Source organism: Balaenoptera acutorostrata, chromosome 14, assembly GCF_949987535.1.
Source record: "Balaenoptera acutorostrata chromosome 14, mBalAcu1.1, whole genome shotgun sequence".
In the NCBI taxonomy this organism is placed as follows: domain Eukaryota; kingdom Metazoa; phylum Chordata; class Mammalia; order Artiodactyla; family Balaenopteridae; genus Balaenoptera; species Balaenoptera acutorostrata.
Genome location: NC_080077.1, coordinates 30973464 through 30993122, shown reverse-complemented (window position 1 = coordinate 30993122; position 19659 = coordinate 30973464). Strand labels below are relative to the sequence as shown.

Sequence of the window (19659 nt, the reverse complement as noted above, 5' to 3'; positions counted from 1 at the left end):
AAAGTAAATGGACCCAGAGGGGATCTGTTAGAAAAGAAGGGACACCTCACATTAAATGAGCCACTAAGTACCCCAAATGCCTCACTGGAATCAAAACAGAGGAAAGTATCTTATTAAGCAGCCAGGATGTTGCCCAAGCCAGACCTACAATGACTCGAGCAAGGCCTTGGAAAAAGGAGACCAGATGAAAGGCTTCTTTCCTTTACATCAAATCAGACCCCTAGTTATAGGGACATCACAGAGGGAAGGTACAGGCTGTCTTGGTGAGTAGCTCTCATTCTGCCTCCTTCTTGAAGCCACTCCCAGGACTTTCCATCAAGCAGGGCCCGAGAGCAAGCAATTATGTCCACCCGCTACAATGCGGAGGTCTGCATCACCAGGCTACTCACCTTCTCCAAAACAAAGAGGGACAGCGTAGGATCAAGGAAGCCAAAACCTGAGCTGAGTGAGGTAATGACGAAGGATATAAAGGCAACCTTGGGTAAAATGATGAGTTTCCAGAATGAGTGTTTCCCTGGATCAGACTCTGTGGGGTAAAAATAAAAAAAGAAATGAGAGTAATGAAAATTGCTTAACTTTATCTTTCAATCTATTTTGAAAAGTAAAATTGGTAAGGTCACCTTTATCCAGTAATCAAAATAACCACACTTTTGAGTTTGCCTAAAATTTGCATATAAGTTATTCAAACCTAGAGGCCATTTCAGTGTTCTTAAAAATAATTTCTCTAATTCAGAAAGAATCAACTGGAATCAGAGTGTGAGGAGAAGAAGCAGTCTTGGTTACGGGTCATAACCTAGAAGTCAGTGAGGCCTTCCCAGATGGGATAGAGAATATGTAAAGTTTGATTTGGTGCATAGGAAAAGCCAGACACTTTATCAGGGAACAATGTGTGTGTGCTGAGGAGGAATCTGAGTTAATCAAAGAATACAAAACAATTTTTTTCTGCTCGTGAAAAAAAACACTGGATTGAAAGAGATGCTCGGGACTTCCCTGGCAGTCCAGTGGTTAAGGACTCCCTGCTTCCACTGCAGGTGGTATGGGTTCGATCCCTGGTCAGGGAACTAAGATCCTGCATGCTGTGTGGTACAGCCAAAAAAAAAAAAAGACTGAGATGCTACTGAATTATGTGTACATTCCATTTGGCAGTAAAGGTCAGTTGAACAGCAACCTCATGACCGGCCATTCCAACAGCAACACAACTTCTGCACCGTCCCAAGCGTGAGGCATGATTGTTTCCAAGCCGCCAATCATATCCTACAACTCCCTTCTTTTTCCCCTGCTAATTTTTCAAGTTCTATTCACTCTGTAAAGTCTGGCTGTGACCCTAATTACGCCACAAATTTTACCTCTGTTTCCTACTGCACTTCTAATCTATACCATGTAATTTAGCACTTAAACTGTATTTCATTTTACGTGGTTTTCTACTGTTTGATGACTTTCCTATCTTCCAACTAATTTACTGAACAAAATCTATGCTGAGTCAGATACCATGTAAAATGCTGGGCAGACAAAGGCAAAGGAGACAAATCCAGACCCTGACCTCACAGAGAAGATACAGTAAGGCGTGGGGAGAGCTAGGATGGAGCTAGGAGGGTATGGATTGGAGCATATGAGAGGGTTGCCTTAAAAAAACAGGGAAAGCTGTTTAGGAAAGAATTTCCAAAAGTAGTAATATCTAAGTTGCTGCCTAAAAGATGAGCTTGAGATGAACAAGCAAAGAAGGAGGAAAGAATAATCCAGGCATATTATCCAGGAATGGCTCATTCCAAGACTCAGAAGTGAGGGAAAACGATTCTGTTTGAGGAAATGAAAGAACAGAAGCAAAGGTGGAGGACGGAGATTGGAGGGTAGAGAGGAGAGATCACATTGTAGAAGGATGTAGTGATAAGATTATGCAGCACTTATAAAATAGGCTAAGAAGCCCAGGAAATCACTAGACACTTCAAACAAAGACTGAGAACCAGATTTGTGGTTTAAAGAGACCCCTCTGTGGTCTCCTGGGAAATGGAGACAGGGGGACGGGTTAGGAGACTGTGCACTGAGCCAGGCCAGGAAGCTCTCTGAGGGCCAAATCAGCACTGACATATCCTCGTTTCTCCAAAAGCACCCACCACAGTTCATTATTCAATAAATTCTTGGTGAATAATGATCCAGTAGGGAGCAAAGTACCAAAAAAGCATAAAGTGTGGTTCAACTATTTTAAGTACTACACTTGGACTTTGTCAGAATATGAGGGATAAAGTTAAACTGTGGTGTTAGTTTCTTAATTATTAGCCAAATATTCAATGATGAACCAATTGTGAGCCCAGCCTAAGATGTTTAACTACAGATTGGACTTAGAACGGGGATAGGCACCCCCTTGCGGCTCAGTGTGGCAGTGCCAGCAGGCAGACTTCACTGGGTGTGGATTTTGGATTGTATATTACAGATGTTTATTAGTCACCTTTAAAATATAAATGATAAAAGATCAACTGTAATCAACTACATTTATTGTGCATATAGAAGGTATTATGGATGTATGGTATAAGACAAATTATTATGGCATAAATGGTCCCTTTCTCTAAATCCAAAGTGGGAAAGGGGATTATCGCAATAAGAACATACAGGATGGGCTTCCCTCATGGCACAGTGGTTAAGAATCCGCCTGCCAACGCAGGGGACATGGGTTCGAGCCCTGGTCCGGGAAGATCCCACATGCTGCGGAGCAACTAAGCCCATGCACCACAGCTACTGAGCCCATACACCACAACTACTGAGACAGTGCTCTAGAGCCTGCGAGCCACAACTACTGAGCCCAAGTGCCACAACTACTGAAGCCTGCATGCCTAGAGCCTGTGCTCCACAACAAGAGAAGCCACCATAGTGAGAAGCCTGCGCACCGCAACGAAGAGTAGCCCCCGCCCACTGCAACTAGAGAAAGCCCACACCCAGCAACAAAGACCCAACACAGCCATAAATAAATAAATAAATAAATAAATAAATAAAATTAAAAAAAAAAAAAAAAGAACATACAGGAACGTACATGAAAATGAACACATAATGAGTTTAACTAAGCTGTTGATGAAGCCCAAGCAATGAAAACTTACGGTGATACCTACTTCCAGAGGCACGTGACAAAATCACCTGGGGAGCTTTTCCAAGCTACTCAGGTATTCTCTCTGCTTCCTCCAATTCTGATACATTCTTCTTGGAGGGACAGGACTCCATGGTTGACAATGCCTGCCACAGGAAACTGCTCTTAGAGATGAGGAAGTGGTGTGGCCCTCAGGTGTGAAGGGGCAGGAAAAATGCAGAGCACTGTGGCACTATTGACTTAGCATTTAGATCATTGATTGAGAAGGTTCAGAAAAACTTCCCAGAAGAGGTCATACAAATTAAGTTTTGAAGGATGAGTAGGAGTTAGGGAGAGTAGAGGTGGGAGATAGTCCAGCTCATGTGACTCCCCTGCTGACACCTAACAACAGCTCCTAGTAGCTTTCAGGATAAAGCTCTCATTTCATGGATTTAGGGATTTTTATTAAGAGGATTGTCATGTACTTGACTGTGTTTTAAAAATATTTCTTTAGCGCAGTATGGAAGAGGTGACTTGGTGAGCAAATATAAAGGATGAGAGAGAGGGAGGGACCGAAGTTGACTCTTAGATACCCAAACCTAAAGCTACATTGTTCATGGGTCTAGAAGCAGTTAAATGAGTGGGGTGGAACTTATAGAACAAAATTCTGCCAATATCATCCAAATAAAAGAAAATTTAATTTTCTAGCTTCTATCTATAAGCTTTCCTAAAACATTAATTTTTAAAGGTACTCAATGGGAACCCCTAAATCAATATTTATACCCTCAACATTATCAATTTTTGAGATTAAAAAAAAAATACCAGGTTTTTCCATTCAATCTAAATATAAGATCCTTCTTTAGATAAACAGAAAGTTTGCCAAACCATTTTAAATGGGCAGAAGATCTAAATAGACATTTCTCCAAAGAAGACATACAGATTGCCAACAAACACATGAAAGAATGCTCAACATCACTAATCATTAGAGAAATGCAAATCAAAACCACAATGAGGTATTACCTCACACCGGTCAGAATGGGCATCATCAGAAAATCTACAAACAACAAATGCTGGAGAGGGTGTGGAGAAAAGGGAACCCTCTTGCACTGTTGGTGGGAATGTAAATTGATACAGTCACTATGGAGAACAGTATGGAGGTTCTTTAAAAAACTAAAAATAGAATTACCATATGACCCAGCAATCCCACTCCTGGGCATATACCGTGAGAAAACCATAATTCAAAAAGAGTCGTGTACCACAGTGTTCATGGCAGCACTATTTACAATATTCAGGTCATGGAAGCAACCTAAATGCCCATCGACAGATGAATGGATAAAGAAGATGTGGCACATATATACAATGGAATATTACTCAGCCATAAAAAGGAACAAAATTGGGTCGTTTGTAGTGAGGTGGATGAACCTAGAGTCTGTCATACAGAGTGAAGTAAGTCAGAAAGAGAAAAACAAATACCATATGCTAACACATATATATGGAATCTAAAAAAAAAATGGTTCTGATGAACCTAGGGGCAGGACAGGAATAAAGACGCAGACGTAGAGAATGGACTTGAGGACACAGGGCGGGGGGAAGGGGAAGCTGGGACGAAGTGAGAGGGTGGCATGGACATATATACACTACGAAATGTAAAATAGATAGCTAGTGGGAAGCAGCTGCATAGCACAGGGAGATCAGCTCGGTACTTTGTGACCACCTAGAGGAGTGGGATAGGGAGGGTGGGAGGGAGAGGCAAGAGGGAGGGGATATGGGGATATATGTATACATATAGCTGATTCACTTTGTTATACAGCAGAAACTAACACACCACTGTAAAGCAATTATACTCCAATAAAGATATATATATATAAAAAGGAAAAGAATAAACAGTAAAAAAAAAAAAAAAAGAAATCAAAGAAACAAAAAAAACCATAGCTAACTGGAACTTTAAGTTCACTGAAGATGCAGGGAAATTTTAATTGAGGAATAAAAGAAATGAAGAGGAAGAAGTAACCAGGCTGGCAGGGATTAAAAGGGCTTCAAAAGATACCAAGTAGTGGGGGTGATGGGCAGAGATGAGGAGAGCAGGCCAGGACGCAGGGAATTACTGATGTTGAGGCCAGTCCGGCACCCGACCACAGAAGCTCTAAATACACGTCCCACGATTAACTAGTAAAGTCTTTTTTCCTTATACGGTGTTACTGATAAAGAGTTAACACAACTCCTTCTCCTGCTGCATGAGAATCTGACCTGGTATCAGTTTCTTAGTCAACAGCCAAGTGTTCACCTGTGAACCCAGTCTGAGCACAGTCCAGGATGCCCTACCACAGAAATAACCATCACTACGCACAGAAAGAGGACAGGCTCCCCTCCAGCTCTGTTCCACTAGTAATCTGACAATGGTAAAATGCCTGCTCCACTGCTAGGCAATCTTATGTATAATGAAAATAACCCCCGACTGGTAAATTTCATCTGTACAGAAGGAACTATAAACAAACCATCAATATGCGATACTTTGTGCCTCCCTGACTATGGTGACTACTGTACCCGGCGCATGCCTCATGGAGACCCTGGCAGCTGTGCCCATAGTGCTGTTAAGGATAGGATGACTCCTATGGGGCATGAAGCTTTGGAGCCAAGATGACTCCCGTTACTGCCTGACGCGGCCCTGTGTCCTCGCACTTGAGCTGTGCTGTACACAGCTGCAAGCACCACAGGGAAGGAAGGTCTGACTTTGTCCTCCTGTCACAGAGCCTTGTAAGCAGATGGTGAATCTTTCATTTTAAATCAAAAAGACATCTGATGGGCACTGCGTATGTTTTATGATAAGAAATTTAATGTTTGCTAGTTCTATAGGTCAGAAAGAATTTATGACAGACAGAAATTCACATAAACTGATTGCTTACAGCAACATTTCTGAAAAGAGGATCGATTCTTTCAGCATGCTCTACAAAGCTATTATTGATTATGTAAGATAGAACTGTGTATATGTTAAATTGGTCTCCTACAAAGGCATAAAAATACTTGAATTTAAGGTTCTTAAAGTGAGTAATATACGAGGTCTTACCATAATTAGGTAAAATACACATGTTGAGGGGAACCATCAGCAGAACTATGCATCCCAGAAGAATGAAAGGCACCTCGTAGCCAAAGGACTGATACAAGAAGCCACCCAAAGGAGGCCCTAGTACCAGGCCCAGTCCAGAAAAACTCTCAAGACTTCCCTACAAATGGGAAAACAAAAGAAAATCGAGTTAATACATTTTGTTTGAAAAATGAACAAAGATTTAACGGGCAGGATCTGAAAAAAATTCTATCCACTTTACAATTTATACACACACCACACACACACCCAAGATGGACCAAAAATTTAAACATACATATTAAAATCATATAAGTACTAGAAAAATTAAAAATGAGAGTTTTTTGTTTTCTAATCCTTATGGTGAGGTAAATTTTCTAATTATGACATAAAAACTTAGAAGACACAAAAGAAAAGACTGATAAATCTGATTACATGAAAATATGAAAAACTATGAATGGCAAAAAAAAAATCAAAAGACAAATGAAGAATGGGGAAAAAATATGGCAAAGGATTAATTTCCCAAATGCATCACAAGAACAACTACTAATCAATGAGAAAAATCAACAATCCTATGGGAGGAACTTCCCTGGTGGTGCGGTGGTTAAGAATCTGCCTGCCAATGCTGGGAACACGGATGTGATCCCTGGTCCGGGAAGATCCCACATGCCGTGGAGCAACTAAGCCCATATGCCACAACTACTGAGCCCACGAGCCACAATGACTGAGCCCACATGCCACAACTACTGAAGCCCACGCACCTAGAGCTCATGCTCCACAACAAGAGAAGCCACTGTAATGAGAAGACTGTTGACACATAAAATGAAATACAACTAGCTCAAATGTGAACTGGCCATCTCTAAGTTGCAGGACAGCAAAGCCACACTCCAAACATGTTTAGCCACAAAACCTTGTCTTACAGAGCATGTCAATGGACTAGCATCCTTCTGAACCCTTCTTGAGAAATGTAAACAGCACACCTGTTACAGTGGCCACCACTGCATGGCAAATGACTATAGAACCTAAAGTGAATCTATACAGATATATATACATACATACATACATATATATATATATACTTACATGGGTGTATAAATATATGTGTACATATATTTAATACAAGTGTGAAGATTTATATTTATACAGCAAATAGTCTACCTGAGGGTCAAAACTTTCAAACTGTAGTATTAATATGGGTAAATGAGAGAGTCCTTGGTACTGAGCTGATTAGACCCTGAGGTCTCTGAGGATGGTGCCTGTTCTGCGTTGCAAACCAGGAGTCCTTCGGGGATGTCTGGGTCCAGAGGAGTGAGCTATGGGAAAGGCTAGTTGGGATCAGGGAGACAGCAGCCAAGAGCTAGGACAGGAATCTGGTATGTCACTCATACCTGGTGTCGAGGCACGTAGGCAATATATGAGAATGTACGCTAATACGATGCTACCAGGCTCTGGATTTTTTTGGTAAAATAAGAGGGCGCTCCTCAGACTGACTGCACAGAAGCACTTATGGACTTCAGAATGATCTCTAAGGTCCTTTCCGTGAATCTGGGAAAAGTGGAGGAAGGACTCTAGTATAAATCTGCTTCAGGCGGCCTAGCTACAATCTAGGCTATAGAGAGACAGCAAAATACTATTAGAGAGGGTTTTTTATTTTTTAAGGGGTAAAAAGAACATTTGGTTTTGCCCATTCAGGGGCTTCTAAGCCCAGGAAGAGCACCTAAGTAGACTAAGGGTATATTTATTGACAGCCTGCTGCTACAGGCAGAAATTGGGGTAAAAGGTAACAAAAACAGAAAGTAGAAAAAAGGCAGGTCTAGAAGAATTGGCCCCAGGTTTAACTTGAAAGGTCAAATAAATATTTTAGCCTACACTAAAAGGAAAATAGGAAAAGTGTATAAAATACCTACCATTACTGTAGCCACGTTATTTGGAAAAGCCTTTGCAAGGATAGAAGAAGATGCGGTTATTGCTGCAGCAAAACTGATTGCATCAGTTATTCTCACTAGAAAACACATAGCAATAAACACGGGTCCTTCTGGAACTTGGTCCAATACACTAAAAAAAGAATAAGATGACTCTCAAATGCCAAATTGATTTTGATGTTTTTTTAACGGTACTCACTGAAAACAGTAGTACCTCAACCACAGTTATTAAAATAAATCTCTTTAGAATACAAATTTTTTAAGAGTTTCTATGTTATATTTTTAGTAGGAGGAATTTGAGTCATAATGACAGCCTCATTGCGCTTTTTTACTGATATATTTGATGCCCTAAATAATAATACTAAATAGGCCTTTTGAAAAATGTAGAGTCACTCGGATAAGAACATGTGTAGAAAGCCTTCTTAGTTTTAGGTCTTCCCCCAAACAAAAAAAAAAGCACAAGAAGAGGAAAGCAAAACCAGGAACCTGAGAAAGATTTCTGATGACATTATCTTAACATTTGTATCCTTATATTCTTCAGCTGATTCTTTAGGTAAGAAATTCACCTTTCTGCTTAAGCCAAAAAGTTTTTGTGACTCAGAAAAGGGAGTTAAGTTTCTGTCTCTCATGATCACAGGAGTCCTAAAGAACAGATTCAGCAGCCAGCTTAATGGTGATCCCCTAGAGGACTCTTTTCTTAAGATCAATGTCATTCATTCCATTCACTGTATCATTCAACTCCCTTCAACATTAGTCACATGGTATTGACTGATTTACATAAACCATTAACATTTTAAACTGAAGATAAATTATGAAATCTGTTCAAGCTCCCAAACATATCAGAACATGACTTACCCAAAGAGAACTGTAACTCCTCCTGAGACAAACATTCCTGCTACAAACATAAATTTTGCTCCAATATGTACAAGCTATAATAAATGTCAAAGAAAAGTATAAATTGATGACTGCTACAAGTCTATAGTGACATAAACAAATCCACTGTATCAGGAAACAAAAGATTTGGGGAAGATATGTACAGTTAACAAAACATTATAAGTCTTTAATGGAATGACAACATGTGTTGCTTACAAACATGGAAGAAGTTAAAAATCAATCAACTTTAAGAATGGAACTGTCAACTGAAGCACAATTCGTAAAATATAATGGTGGTTATTTCTGTATCAGTGGAAATTCTAGACTAGTAAATTAGAATAACTCATTACACAATTTTAAAAAATTAATACTTACATATTTTCCAAATACCAAAGATGCCAGCAAGTCAAACAAAGCATAACATCCAAAGATCATACCAATAACTGTATTGCTGGCTCCTTTCTTTTCAGCCTTTAAAGAAACAGAAAAGAAAACAAAGTTTGAAAGGCAAATTAGCACCAATATAGAAAAATGGAGCTATTAGATCAGAGCATCATCTTCTTGTAACCTTTATCTGTAATTTCAAAGATTACTATTTTAAAATAAACAGGGTGAGGAAGGAAAGGAAACTATTAGACCTAGTCAATGACATGAAAGTAATTCACTCACCAAGCCTATAACAAATTGTTAGCTTTACGATCTTGAGAAAAAAAAGAACAAAGCTGGAGGAATCACACTTCTTGATTTCAAAAATAAGTTACAAAGGTACAGTAATTAAAACAGTATGGTACTGGCATAAAGACAGACATATAGACCAATGAAACAAAATAGAAAGCTCAGAAATAAACCCACATAAATATGGTTAATTGATCTTCCACAACGGTGCCAAGGACACACAATGGGGAAGAGATATTCTCTTCGACAAATGGTGTTGGGAAAACTGGATATCCACATGCAAAAGAATGAAATTGGACCCCTATCTTACACCACTCACAAAATAATCTCAAAGCAAATTAGACTTAAACATATAATCTGAAACTGTTACACTTCTGGAAGAAAACAGGGGGTGAGGGCTTCTTGACATTGATCTTGGCAATGATTTCTTGGATTTGACACCAAAATCTTAGGCAACAAAACAAATCAGACAAATGGAACTACATCAAACTAAAAATCTTCACAGCAAAGGAAACAATCAACGGACTGAAAAGGCAACCTACAGAATGGAAGAAAGTATTTGTAAACCACCTCTATATAAGGGGTTAATATCCAAAATATGTAAGAATCTCCTACAACTCAATAGTCCAAAACACCACCACAAAGAACCTGATTTAAAAATGAGCAAAGAACTTGAACAGACATTTCTATAAAAGAGACATACAAATGGCCACCAGATATATGAAAAGCTGCTCAAGATCACTAATCGTCAGGGAAATGCAGATTAAAATCATGAGATATCATCTCCCACCAGTTAGGATGGCAATTATTGAAAAAAACAAAAGATAACAAGTGTTGATGAGGATGTGGAGAAATTGGAACCTTATACACTGTTGGTGGGGATGCAGAATAGTGCAGCCACTATGGAAAACAATATGGAGGATCCCGAAAACATTAAAAATAGAACCACCACATAATTCAGCAATCCCTCTTCTGAGTATATATCCAGAAGAATTGAAAGCAGGGTCTCAGATATATTTGCACCCCCCATGTTCACTGCAGTATTATTCGAAATAGCCAAGATGATATAGAAACAACACAAATGTCCATTGATCGATGAATGGATAAAGAAAATGTGGTATACACATAAAATGGAATATTATTGAGCCTCAAAAAGAAGGAAATTTTGGCATTTGCAACAACATGGATGAACCTTGAGGAAATTACGCTAAGCGAAGTAAGCCAGTCATAGAAGAACAATCGCTGCATGATTCCATTTATATGAAGTATCTAAAATAGTCAAACTCATAGAAGCAGAGTCTAGAATGGTGGTTGTCAGGGGCTTTGGTAAGGGGGAAGTGGGGAATTATTGCTCTTTGGGTATGAAGTTTCTGTTATGTAAGATGAGCTTGTTATGTTCTCACCACAAGAAAAGAAAAAGAAAAAAAAAAACCCCACAAAAGAACACAAGGGAATTTTTGGAAGTGCTGAATATGTTTAATATTTTGATAACAGTGATGACATCACAGGTGTGTGCATATGTCCAAACTCATCAAGATGGATATATTAAATGCGTGCAATTTTTTGTATATCAATTATACCTCAATAAAGTCCCCCACCAAAAAAAAAAAAAAAAGAAGAAAGAAAAAAAGAATTGTTAGCTTTAGCTGGCAAAAATCAGAATTAGAGTACAAACAAAACAGAAAACCTTGGTTAAGGAAATTTGGGCTTTGCTTCAGCCGTGGATCTATGCAAACAACAGCTGATCTTGACACACTTTCTTTTTGGTATCCATGAGATAATAGAAAATATGTATATTGGTCTCTGCCCCCCGGTTCTTGGTACAAAGCTCCTAATACCCTTGTAATTTCCTAAGTGATAAGAGCTCTAGGAGCAATATTGTTCTAATATTCATTCTCTGACCCTGGTTCCTGACACCGAGCTCCTGAATCCCTTGGCATCTCCTGGGTGACAGGAGTTCTAATAAGATAACTCTTGGTGGACTCCTACATGGGGGCTGGTCACCAGAAAAGACAAGCCATGATTAGAAGCTTAGAACTTTCAGTCCCATACCCCATCCTCCAGAGAAGGGCTGGAAATTGAGTTAATGATTGATCATGCCTACGTGATAAAGCCTCCATAAAAATCCCTACGGTATGGGGCTTGGGGAGCTTTTGGGTTGGTGAACACATGGAGGTGCTGGAAAAGTGGCTCACCTGGAGGGGAAATGAAAGCTCCGTGCCCCTTCCCACATACCTCGCCCTCTGTATCACTTCCATCGCATGCCCATCTGTATACTTCATCACATCCTTTTATAATAAAGTGGTAAGCATTAAGCAAGTGTTTCCCTGAGTTCTATAAGCCATTCTAGCAAATAACTGAATCCAAGGTGGGGCGGGGGGGGGTGGTCATGGGAACCTCTGATTTGTAGCCAAGTTGGACAGAAGCTGGGAGTAACTTAGACACCTACTACTCGCGATTGGCATCAGAAGTGGGGGGGGGCAGTCTTGTGGGACTGAGCTTTTAACTTGTGGCATCTGGGCTAATTCAGGTTACTGTCAGAATTGAATTGAATGGTAGGACAACCCACGTGGTGTCGAAGGGAACTGCTTGGTGTAGGAAAAAAAACCCCACATATCTGGTGTCAAAAGTGTTGTGAGTGTGGTAGTAGTACAAGAATAAAGGAGAAACACACAAAACTGGACAGCTACATGTAAAAGAATGAAATTAGAACACTCCCTAACACCATACACAAAAATAAACTCAAAATGGATTAGAGACCTAAATGTAAGACTGGACACTATAAAACTCTTAGAGGAAAACATAGGAAGAACACTCTTTGACATAAATCGCAGCAAGATCTTTTTGACACACATCCTAGAGTAATGGAAATAAAAACAAAAATAAACAAATGGGACCTAATGAAACTTAAACGCTTTTGCACAGCAAAGGAAACTATAAACAAAACAAAAAGACAACCCTCAGGATGGGAGAAAATATTTGCAAATGAATCAACGGACAAAGGATTAATCTCCAAATTATATAAACAGCTCATGCACCTCAATATTAAAAACACAAACAACCCAATCAAAAAATGGGCAGAAGACCTAAATAGACATTTCTCCAAAGAAGACACACAGATGGCCAAGAGGCACATGAAAAGCTGCTCAACATCACTAATTATTAGAGAAATGCAAATCAAAACTACAATGAGGTATCACCTCACACCAGTTAGAATGGGCATCATCAGAAAATCTACAAACAACAAATGCTGAAGTGGTTGCGGAGAAAAGGGAACACTCTTGCACTGTTGGTGGGAATGTAAATTGATTCAGCCACTATGGAGAACAGTATGGAGGTTCCTTAAAAACCAAAAATAGAATTACCATATGACCCAGAAATCCCACTACTGGGCATATACCCAGAGAAAACGATAGTTCAAAAACACACACGCACCCCAACGTTCATTGCAGCACTATTTACAATAGCCAGGTCATGAAAGCAACCTAAATGCCCACTGACAGACGAATACATAAAGCCATAAAATGGAACGAAATTGGCTCATTTGTAGAGAGGTGGATGGACCTAGAGACTGCATACAGAATGAAGTAAGTCAGAAAGAGAAAGACAAATATCGTATATTAACGCATATATGTGGAATCTAGAAAAATGGTACAGATGAACCAGTTTGCAAGGCAGAAATAGAGACACAGATGTAGAGAACAAACGTATGGACACCAAGGGGGGAAAGTGGATGGGGGCATGAACTGTGAGATTGGGATTGACATATATACACTAATATGTATAAAATAGGTAACTAATAAGAACCTGTTGTATAAAAAATAAATAAAATTAAATTTTTAAAAAAAGGAGAAACACACACGAGGAAGGTTCGAATGCAAATAAATAAAAAAATCACTTTGCTGGTCAAAAAAACTCAAGAACAGGAAGCTCCTTAAGCTGGCACATGAGTCATCCCAAGGACTGTTCAGTCTGGTTCTCTGTTTCTGACACCCACTCTCAACTACCTGACAGTTCAGAGAAGATGAAGTTTCCTTTCCTGACATCAAGAACACAGATGAAAGAAGCTCCCCCAGCTCCCAACATTCTCTCCGTTCTCCTGAAACATTTGGAGTAGTTTATCGCCCATCAATGATCCCTATTAATATTTATAGCCTATTCTATCAGTGAGCTCCTAAATTTGCTACAGATGATACAGTATTTATTCTAAATCTACTTCTTTTGAACTTCAAATGCTACCATTAGTTGTGATGTACAAATGAATAGACAAAAGGTTTGAAAACCTTTTTAAAACCCTGGAACTATGGTAGATCCTTAGATCAGGTTCTAGCTATAACCATGTAAGGGGTTAAAATATGAGTTTAATTTCTTTAAGATAAGATTGGCAACTTGGCATACCATGAAGCACTAAGCCTGAAACACACGTCTGTCCTCTCAGGAATCATTTATCGAGCACCTTCTATGCATCACGCATGGTACCCAGGAGCCAGCAGTGAATAGCTATGGTCAGAAGATCCGACTTAGATTCATCCTTCTGTCAGAGCTTCAGCTCTTCCACAAATCACTTTACTCTGAATACAGAAATGCATGTGCATACACACACTCCCTTTAAAATCCGTCCTCCACAACAGCCATAATTCTATTTCTTTACCTTTTCTCCCTAACTACAATTTTAAGATAAAAATTTACTTTATTGCTTCCCATATGAAGTTATGATCATCATTCAAACCTTGTCTTTTTAAAAAATGTTCTTATGTTATTATGTCTCTAAATAAACCCTACAGTTCTCAAAGCAGCATACCACGGGAAATCAGATAGGTGAACTCTACTTTTCATGGCTAAACTATAGGCAGGAAAGGTCCCCTCACTCTAGGAAGCACCCTCTACCCCTGAAGTGTGGTCCCTAAGTGCCTGGTGGTGGGAGATAGTGGAGAAGTTGAACCCAGAGCATTGTAGAAACTGCTTGGGCAGGATTTCAGTCCATAATTCTATGAGACTCAGGATTAGCCATTCCCCTTCCATTACTAATCATCACATGAGATAATGGTGTGGAGAAAAGAGAGATCTCACTATGAACGATGCCTTCATTGGCATCCTAGCAAAAGGTTACACTGTGTGTAGACAGGAACACAGAGTCCACATTTCTACTACACAAAGGTCAGGTGGTGTTACGGTGTTCACTGTGTCCCTCAAACTTCTTATGTTGATATCCTAACTCCCAGTACCTCAGAACGTGACCTTATTTGGAGATATAGTTTTTGCAGGGGTAATCAGTTGAAATGAGGTCGTTAAGGGTAGAGTCTAATCCAATATTACTCATATTTTTGTAAAAAGGGGAAATTTCTTCACAGAGACATGCGTAGAGGGAAGATGGTGTGAAAGGACACACAGAGAAGTTGGCCATCTACAAGCCAGAGAGAGAGGCCTGGGACAGATCCTCCCCTCATGGCCCTCAGAAGGAACCAGCCTTGCCAATGACACCTTGATTTTGGACTTCTAGCCACCAGAGCTGTGAGACAATAAATTTCTGTTGTCCCCAGTCTGTGGTACTTTGTTACAGCAGCCTTAATAACATATAACAGGTACCTTGAAGGGAAGGTATCATCAAAGGGGTGAATTAAGATGTAGAAAGAACATTCATTGGTCAAGTCACATCCATGTTCTTTGCTTAATAGCTCTGAAAGGTATTTAATTCTAGAGTCTGGCAGAAAATATATAATAGTCACAGCAACTAACATTTATTGAAACCTCACTATGAGCCATGCTATTCTATATGGTTTCTAAGAACAATTAAATACGGGATGTATTTTTAGCTGGCCCCATTTTACAGATGAGAACACAGACTTGCAAAAGTTACTTGTGTCATGGTCCCAGCAGTCATGTCAGCTTCCATCTTGCACAGGTTCCCACATTCTCTGTGGAAGCAGGATGGTGACTTAGGATGTCCTACAATCACATACCACAGCAGTAACTGAATACCACTTTTGGCATGCGGATCCTGCTTCACATTAGGACAGCAAGAAGAGCTATTAAAAGCAATTTCTAGTTCACTTATAATCCTCTGCCAAAGGAGGAGGAGGCCAGAAAAAGGATGAGTAGAAATAAGAATCCTGTGCCAGAAGTTAAGAAGAAGGGCCTTGTTTTCCCTTGACCTAATTAGCTCTAGCTAATAGGAAGGTTAACAGAATACGAAGGAGAAAGAGCAAGTTTTGCCAGTGCATTTGTCAACCCTAAGGCTGTTATTGAAAATGAAAAAGAAGGGCTTCCCTGATGGCGCAGTGGTTGAGAATCTGCCTGCTAATGCAGGGGACATGGGTTCAGGCCCTGGTCTCGGAAGATCCCACATGCCGCAGAGCAACTAGGCCTGTGAGCCACAACTACTGAGCCTGTGCATCTGGAGCTTGTGCTCCGCAACAAGAGAGGCCGCAACAGTGAGAGGCCCGCGCACCGCGATGAAGAGTGGCCCCCGCTCGCCGCAACTGGAGAAAGCCCTCACACAGAAACGAAGACCCAACACAGCCAAAAATAAATAAATAAAATAAATAAATTCAAAAAGAAATGAAAAAGAAGAGCCCACTCTTCAAATCTACACCTATTAAAGTTAGAACGCTCTCTCCCCTGCCTCTTGGACGCAAAAAACTAAATCAAAAACTTTAAGAAAAAGAAAAAACAAAAAAGGCACACACTAACAGCCTTCTTTTCCTTTGTCTGTGTTCCACTAAGAGGAATCTAACACTAGTTGCCCTTACTGAGTTCCAGCTGAACCGGGAAATACCCTTCTAACTTGATGGCCCACTTACTCCCGTTCTTCTCCATCGTAACCCCACAGGCTCCATCCATCATTATTTTTTTCCAAAACCGGTATCTACTCAGTCTACTTACTCTGTCTTGCCCAAGCACCTCTGATGACTTCTTACTGACTACATCTTTGGCCTGCGTGGAAGGACCCTTGCATTCGAGCACCAACCTGCCTCCTCAGATCCTCTGCTCCCATCGGACCTCACTGAACCCCAGGCCCAAGCCCCACCATCGTCCGTGGTTCCCTAAGAACATGCTATTTACTTTGCTACTCTCGTGACTATCCCCTGCGGGTTTCTAACCTAGAACACCTCTTTGACTCACCTTAGGGTTATTCGGCCAAGCCCCTTTCAGTATTACTCCTTCTCTCCTTCCCTTCCACACCAGCCAGCCCCCCCCCCATGGCAAAATTAACCATTCCCTTCCCTGGAGTCTCCTAACATTTTGGACATCCTCTTCAAGGAGATCCAAATACTCTGCAACTTTTTGTTGTCATATTTTTTCACTCCCAATGGACAGACGAGAGTGGGACATTTTCCTCATCTTTTTTCCAGCCCTAACACATCCAACGCCTAGCACACTCTAGGGTGGGAAGTCGTTAAACCTCCCATTCCTGTTCAGTAAACAGAATTGAACTGGGCCAGTCACTTAACTTCGGAATCTGTTTCTTCATTTGCAACATGATGATATTCTGACTATTCTGCCTATCTTATGGAGTTGCTACGGAAACCAAATGGGATAATGTGTGGGAAAGTACACTGAAAACTAAAAAGCACTTATGGCTACAGAGCTGTACTGTTCCTTTAGCAGAGAAGCCATGTTTCTCGTCTTTTGTAGCACACAGAAGGAAGGACCACATGTTATCAAAGAAGTTAGAGGACTGGGAGGGGCCCGTGCATCATGAGGCTTTGGCAAAGAGCATGAAACAAAACACATGGGCATATTATCTCCACTCAGCCAAGACAGTATCATTCCTTCCATACTATACCTCACCAACCTCCAGATTCCAGGTGGATTCTCTAAGGGTTATTCCTTCAAGTCTGTGCCATTATCCATAGACCCTAACACCACATAAAACACTATGATTAGAAGGACCTAAACAATATTAATCAGAATTCCTCCTTGGCACAAACATTGCCACTAGATTCCATATGAAATTCAAGTCAGAAAAGGGCATTTAGTGGACCATGCCTTCCTAATTCCAAAATATTGATAAACCCAAACTCCAGGAAACACTGTCTTAACATAGATCTTTTGCAATAACGTTAAAATCTCAGTTATTCAGTGCACTTCCTTTTTTTTTTTTTTTTATCAGTTGCAGAAACCAAACAGATGAATCAAACTACATGGTAAGCAAAGTAATCCTCAGAAAGTCAATTATACTTAGGTGAATTACTTCCTAAGATGATGTTATTTTTACTGAATTTTTTTTTCTGGTATCAAATATTCTCTAAGAAGTCTTCTGTTGGCTGAAGTTCTATACATCATCTTTGCCATATGCAGATTTTTACATCCCCCAAATGAAGTATTTCAAAGGCTTTTTAAAAACACTAATAGTTCATAAGGATATAAAAATGTCTTACCTCCTTGGGGAAAAAAGGTCCAAGGATAGAATAGCACATCATGGAACCTAAGTTAATGGAAGCTGCTGATATCAGTACAAAAATCTGTTCTCTTGAAAGCCGCCTGGATGTCTCCCTTGCACCTCCTGGAGGGCCATCACCTTGAAGGCAAACATGCTGCAATTACAGACATGTAATTGGGGCTACTGATCAAAGTACAGAAATGTCACTTCTGTGCACAGAAATGCACTCAGGATAACATTTACTGAGCTAAGGGCTATTTTGAATACAGCACATTTGATCAAATGTAACACAATCCCTGTATATCACGGCAATTTTCAAAATATATCACTTTTCATTTACATACTATTCCCTATTAGGATTTCAGTGCACAAGTTATCAAACCATCTGCTTTGTTTTGCCTTCACCATAAGGTCTATTTCTTTCACCTTTAATAGATTCCTTCAAGAAGGATGAGGCCACAGGGTGCTCTCCAGAGCACTGTTCTCTGAAGTATAGTGTGCTTTCTCAAGTTACTAGCTTCATATGCTACATGGACTCAGTCACATTTTAAGCATGTCATGTTAGCGGTTTATCAAGAGGGTACTATTGAAGTCAAGTGAAGTGTAAGTAGGAGAAAATAAGCTAAATCATTCAACTGGAGAATTAATACTTAACAATGGCAGCTCCTGGAAAGACAAGTGCCATAAATCTGTGACTCAGTGTTTTACAATAATTACTGGTCTTCTGCATCAATTAATTTAATACTTATTCCCAGGGCTAAATTTCCATTTAATTTAAAGACACGAGGTCAATTACTCAGTTCCAAACATCCAGTAAATCTATTTGCTATTTTTAAATTAAACGGTTTTGAGAAAAAAGAAATTTAAGTAAGAAAAGTATATTTGAGTTGTTCTATTTTTTCAGAGGTTGCCATTGCTGTCTAGAAAAAGAAATCTGTGCAACAGGAGGAAGTCTTAAGAATCTGTGTAAAAATTTTGGTAGTGGATGAGGAAGGGAACTGAGAGAAAGTTAAAGGGGCGAGGGGGACAACAGCGGGGCTCGAAATGTGATGATTTTCGTTTGTCTAACGGGCACACTTATTTGAATGCATTCTTAAACACATAGTACTTAAAAGTAGAGCTACAGAGAGAAAGTCCTTAGAGACCACATCCGCACCACCCCAGTGCGCAAACTTTAACCCCATTAAAGAGAGAAAAAACACGCTGACCCGAACCCCACTGCCAGGCCCCTCCTTTTCGAATCTCTCGCAAACAAACCCCGCTAAAGCTAATTCAATCGCTGTTAAAGAGACACGACCCAAGCCCCAGAGGTACATCCGGCCTCGCTGCTCTCTGTAACCTCCTGGGGGGCGTGGGCCTTCGGGGTCCCCCGGCGAGTCCATGGGCAGTGCGCGGACTCCTGCGCCGCCGCTCCCGGCTCCCGGGTTCAAGCCCGCGCCCTCGGACTCGACCTTGAACGAGCGGAAACGCGGGCGGCGATTGCTCAGCCGGGCCCAAGCATCCCGAATTCCCTACGGGAAGCGCGGCCGGGAGTTCCACTCAGCCCTAGAGGATAGGGAGGAGCTCCGGGAGGCGGGGCGAGGGCGGGGCGAGGGCGGGCGGAACAAGGACTTTTTTTTTTTTTTAAAGGCATAGGCTGTTTACGTCCACCACTTAGGATGTGCTGTACTTTTTC

The 19659-nt window shown here is 40.5% G+C and overlaps 1 protein-coding gene across 5 annotated transcripts in view; it reads right to left on the bottom strand.

Moving 5' to 3' along the window:
• SLC18B1 (solute carrier family 18 member B1) overlaps positions 1 to 19517 on the bottom strand; it is a 31978-nt gene extending 12461 nt beyond the window's left edge. For 2 of the 5 annotated variants that reach the window (XM_007190881.3, XM_057528001.1), the window contains exons 1-7: positions 19324 to 19517; positions 17983 to 18122; positions 9302 to 9397; positions 8909 to 8982; positions 8039 to 8186; positions 6117 to 6273; positions 390 to 526 (exon numbers count right to left, since the gene is read on the bottom strand). In XM_007190881.3, the coding sequence (XP_007190943.2) occupies positions 390 to 526; positions 6117 to 6273; positions 8039 to 8186; positions 8909 to 8982; positions 9302 to 9397; positions 17983 to 18122; positions 19324 to 19366 (795 nt within the window). In that variant the 5' untranslated portion in view covers positions 19367 to 19517. Of the gene's footprint in view, positions 1 to 389; positions 527 to 6116; positions 6274 to 8038; positions 8187 to 8908; positions 8983 to 9301; positions 9398 to 17982; positions 18123 to 18410 lie in introns of all 5 variants that reach the window. The other 3 variants (XM_057528003.1, XM_057528004.1, XM_057528002.1) reach the window with 3 other exon arrangements.
• Positions 19518 to 19659: the final 142 nt, after the last annotated feature.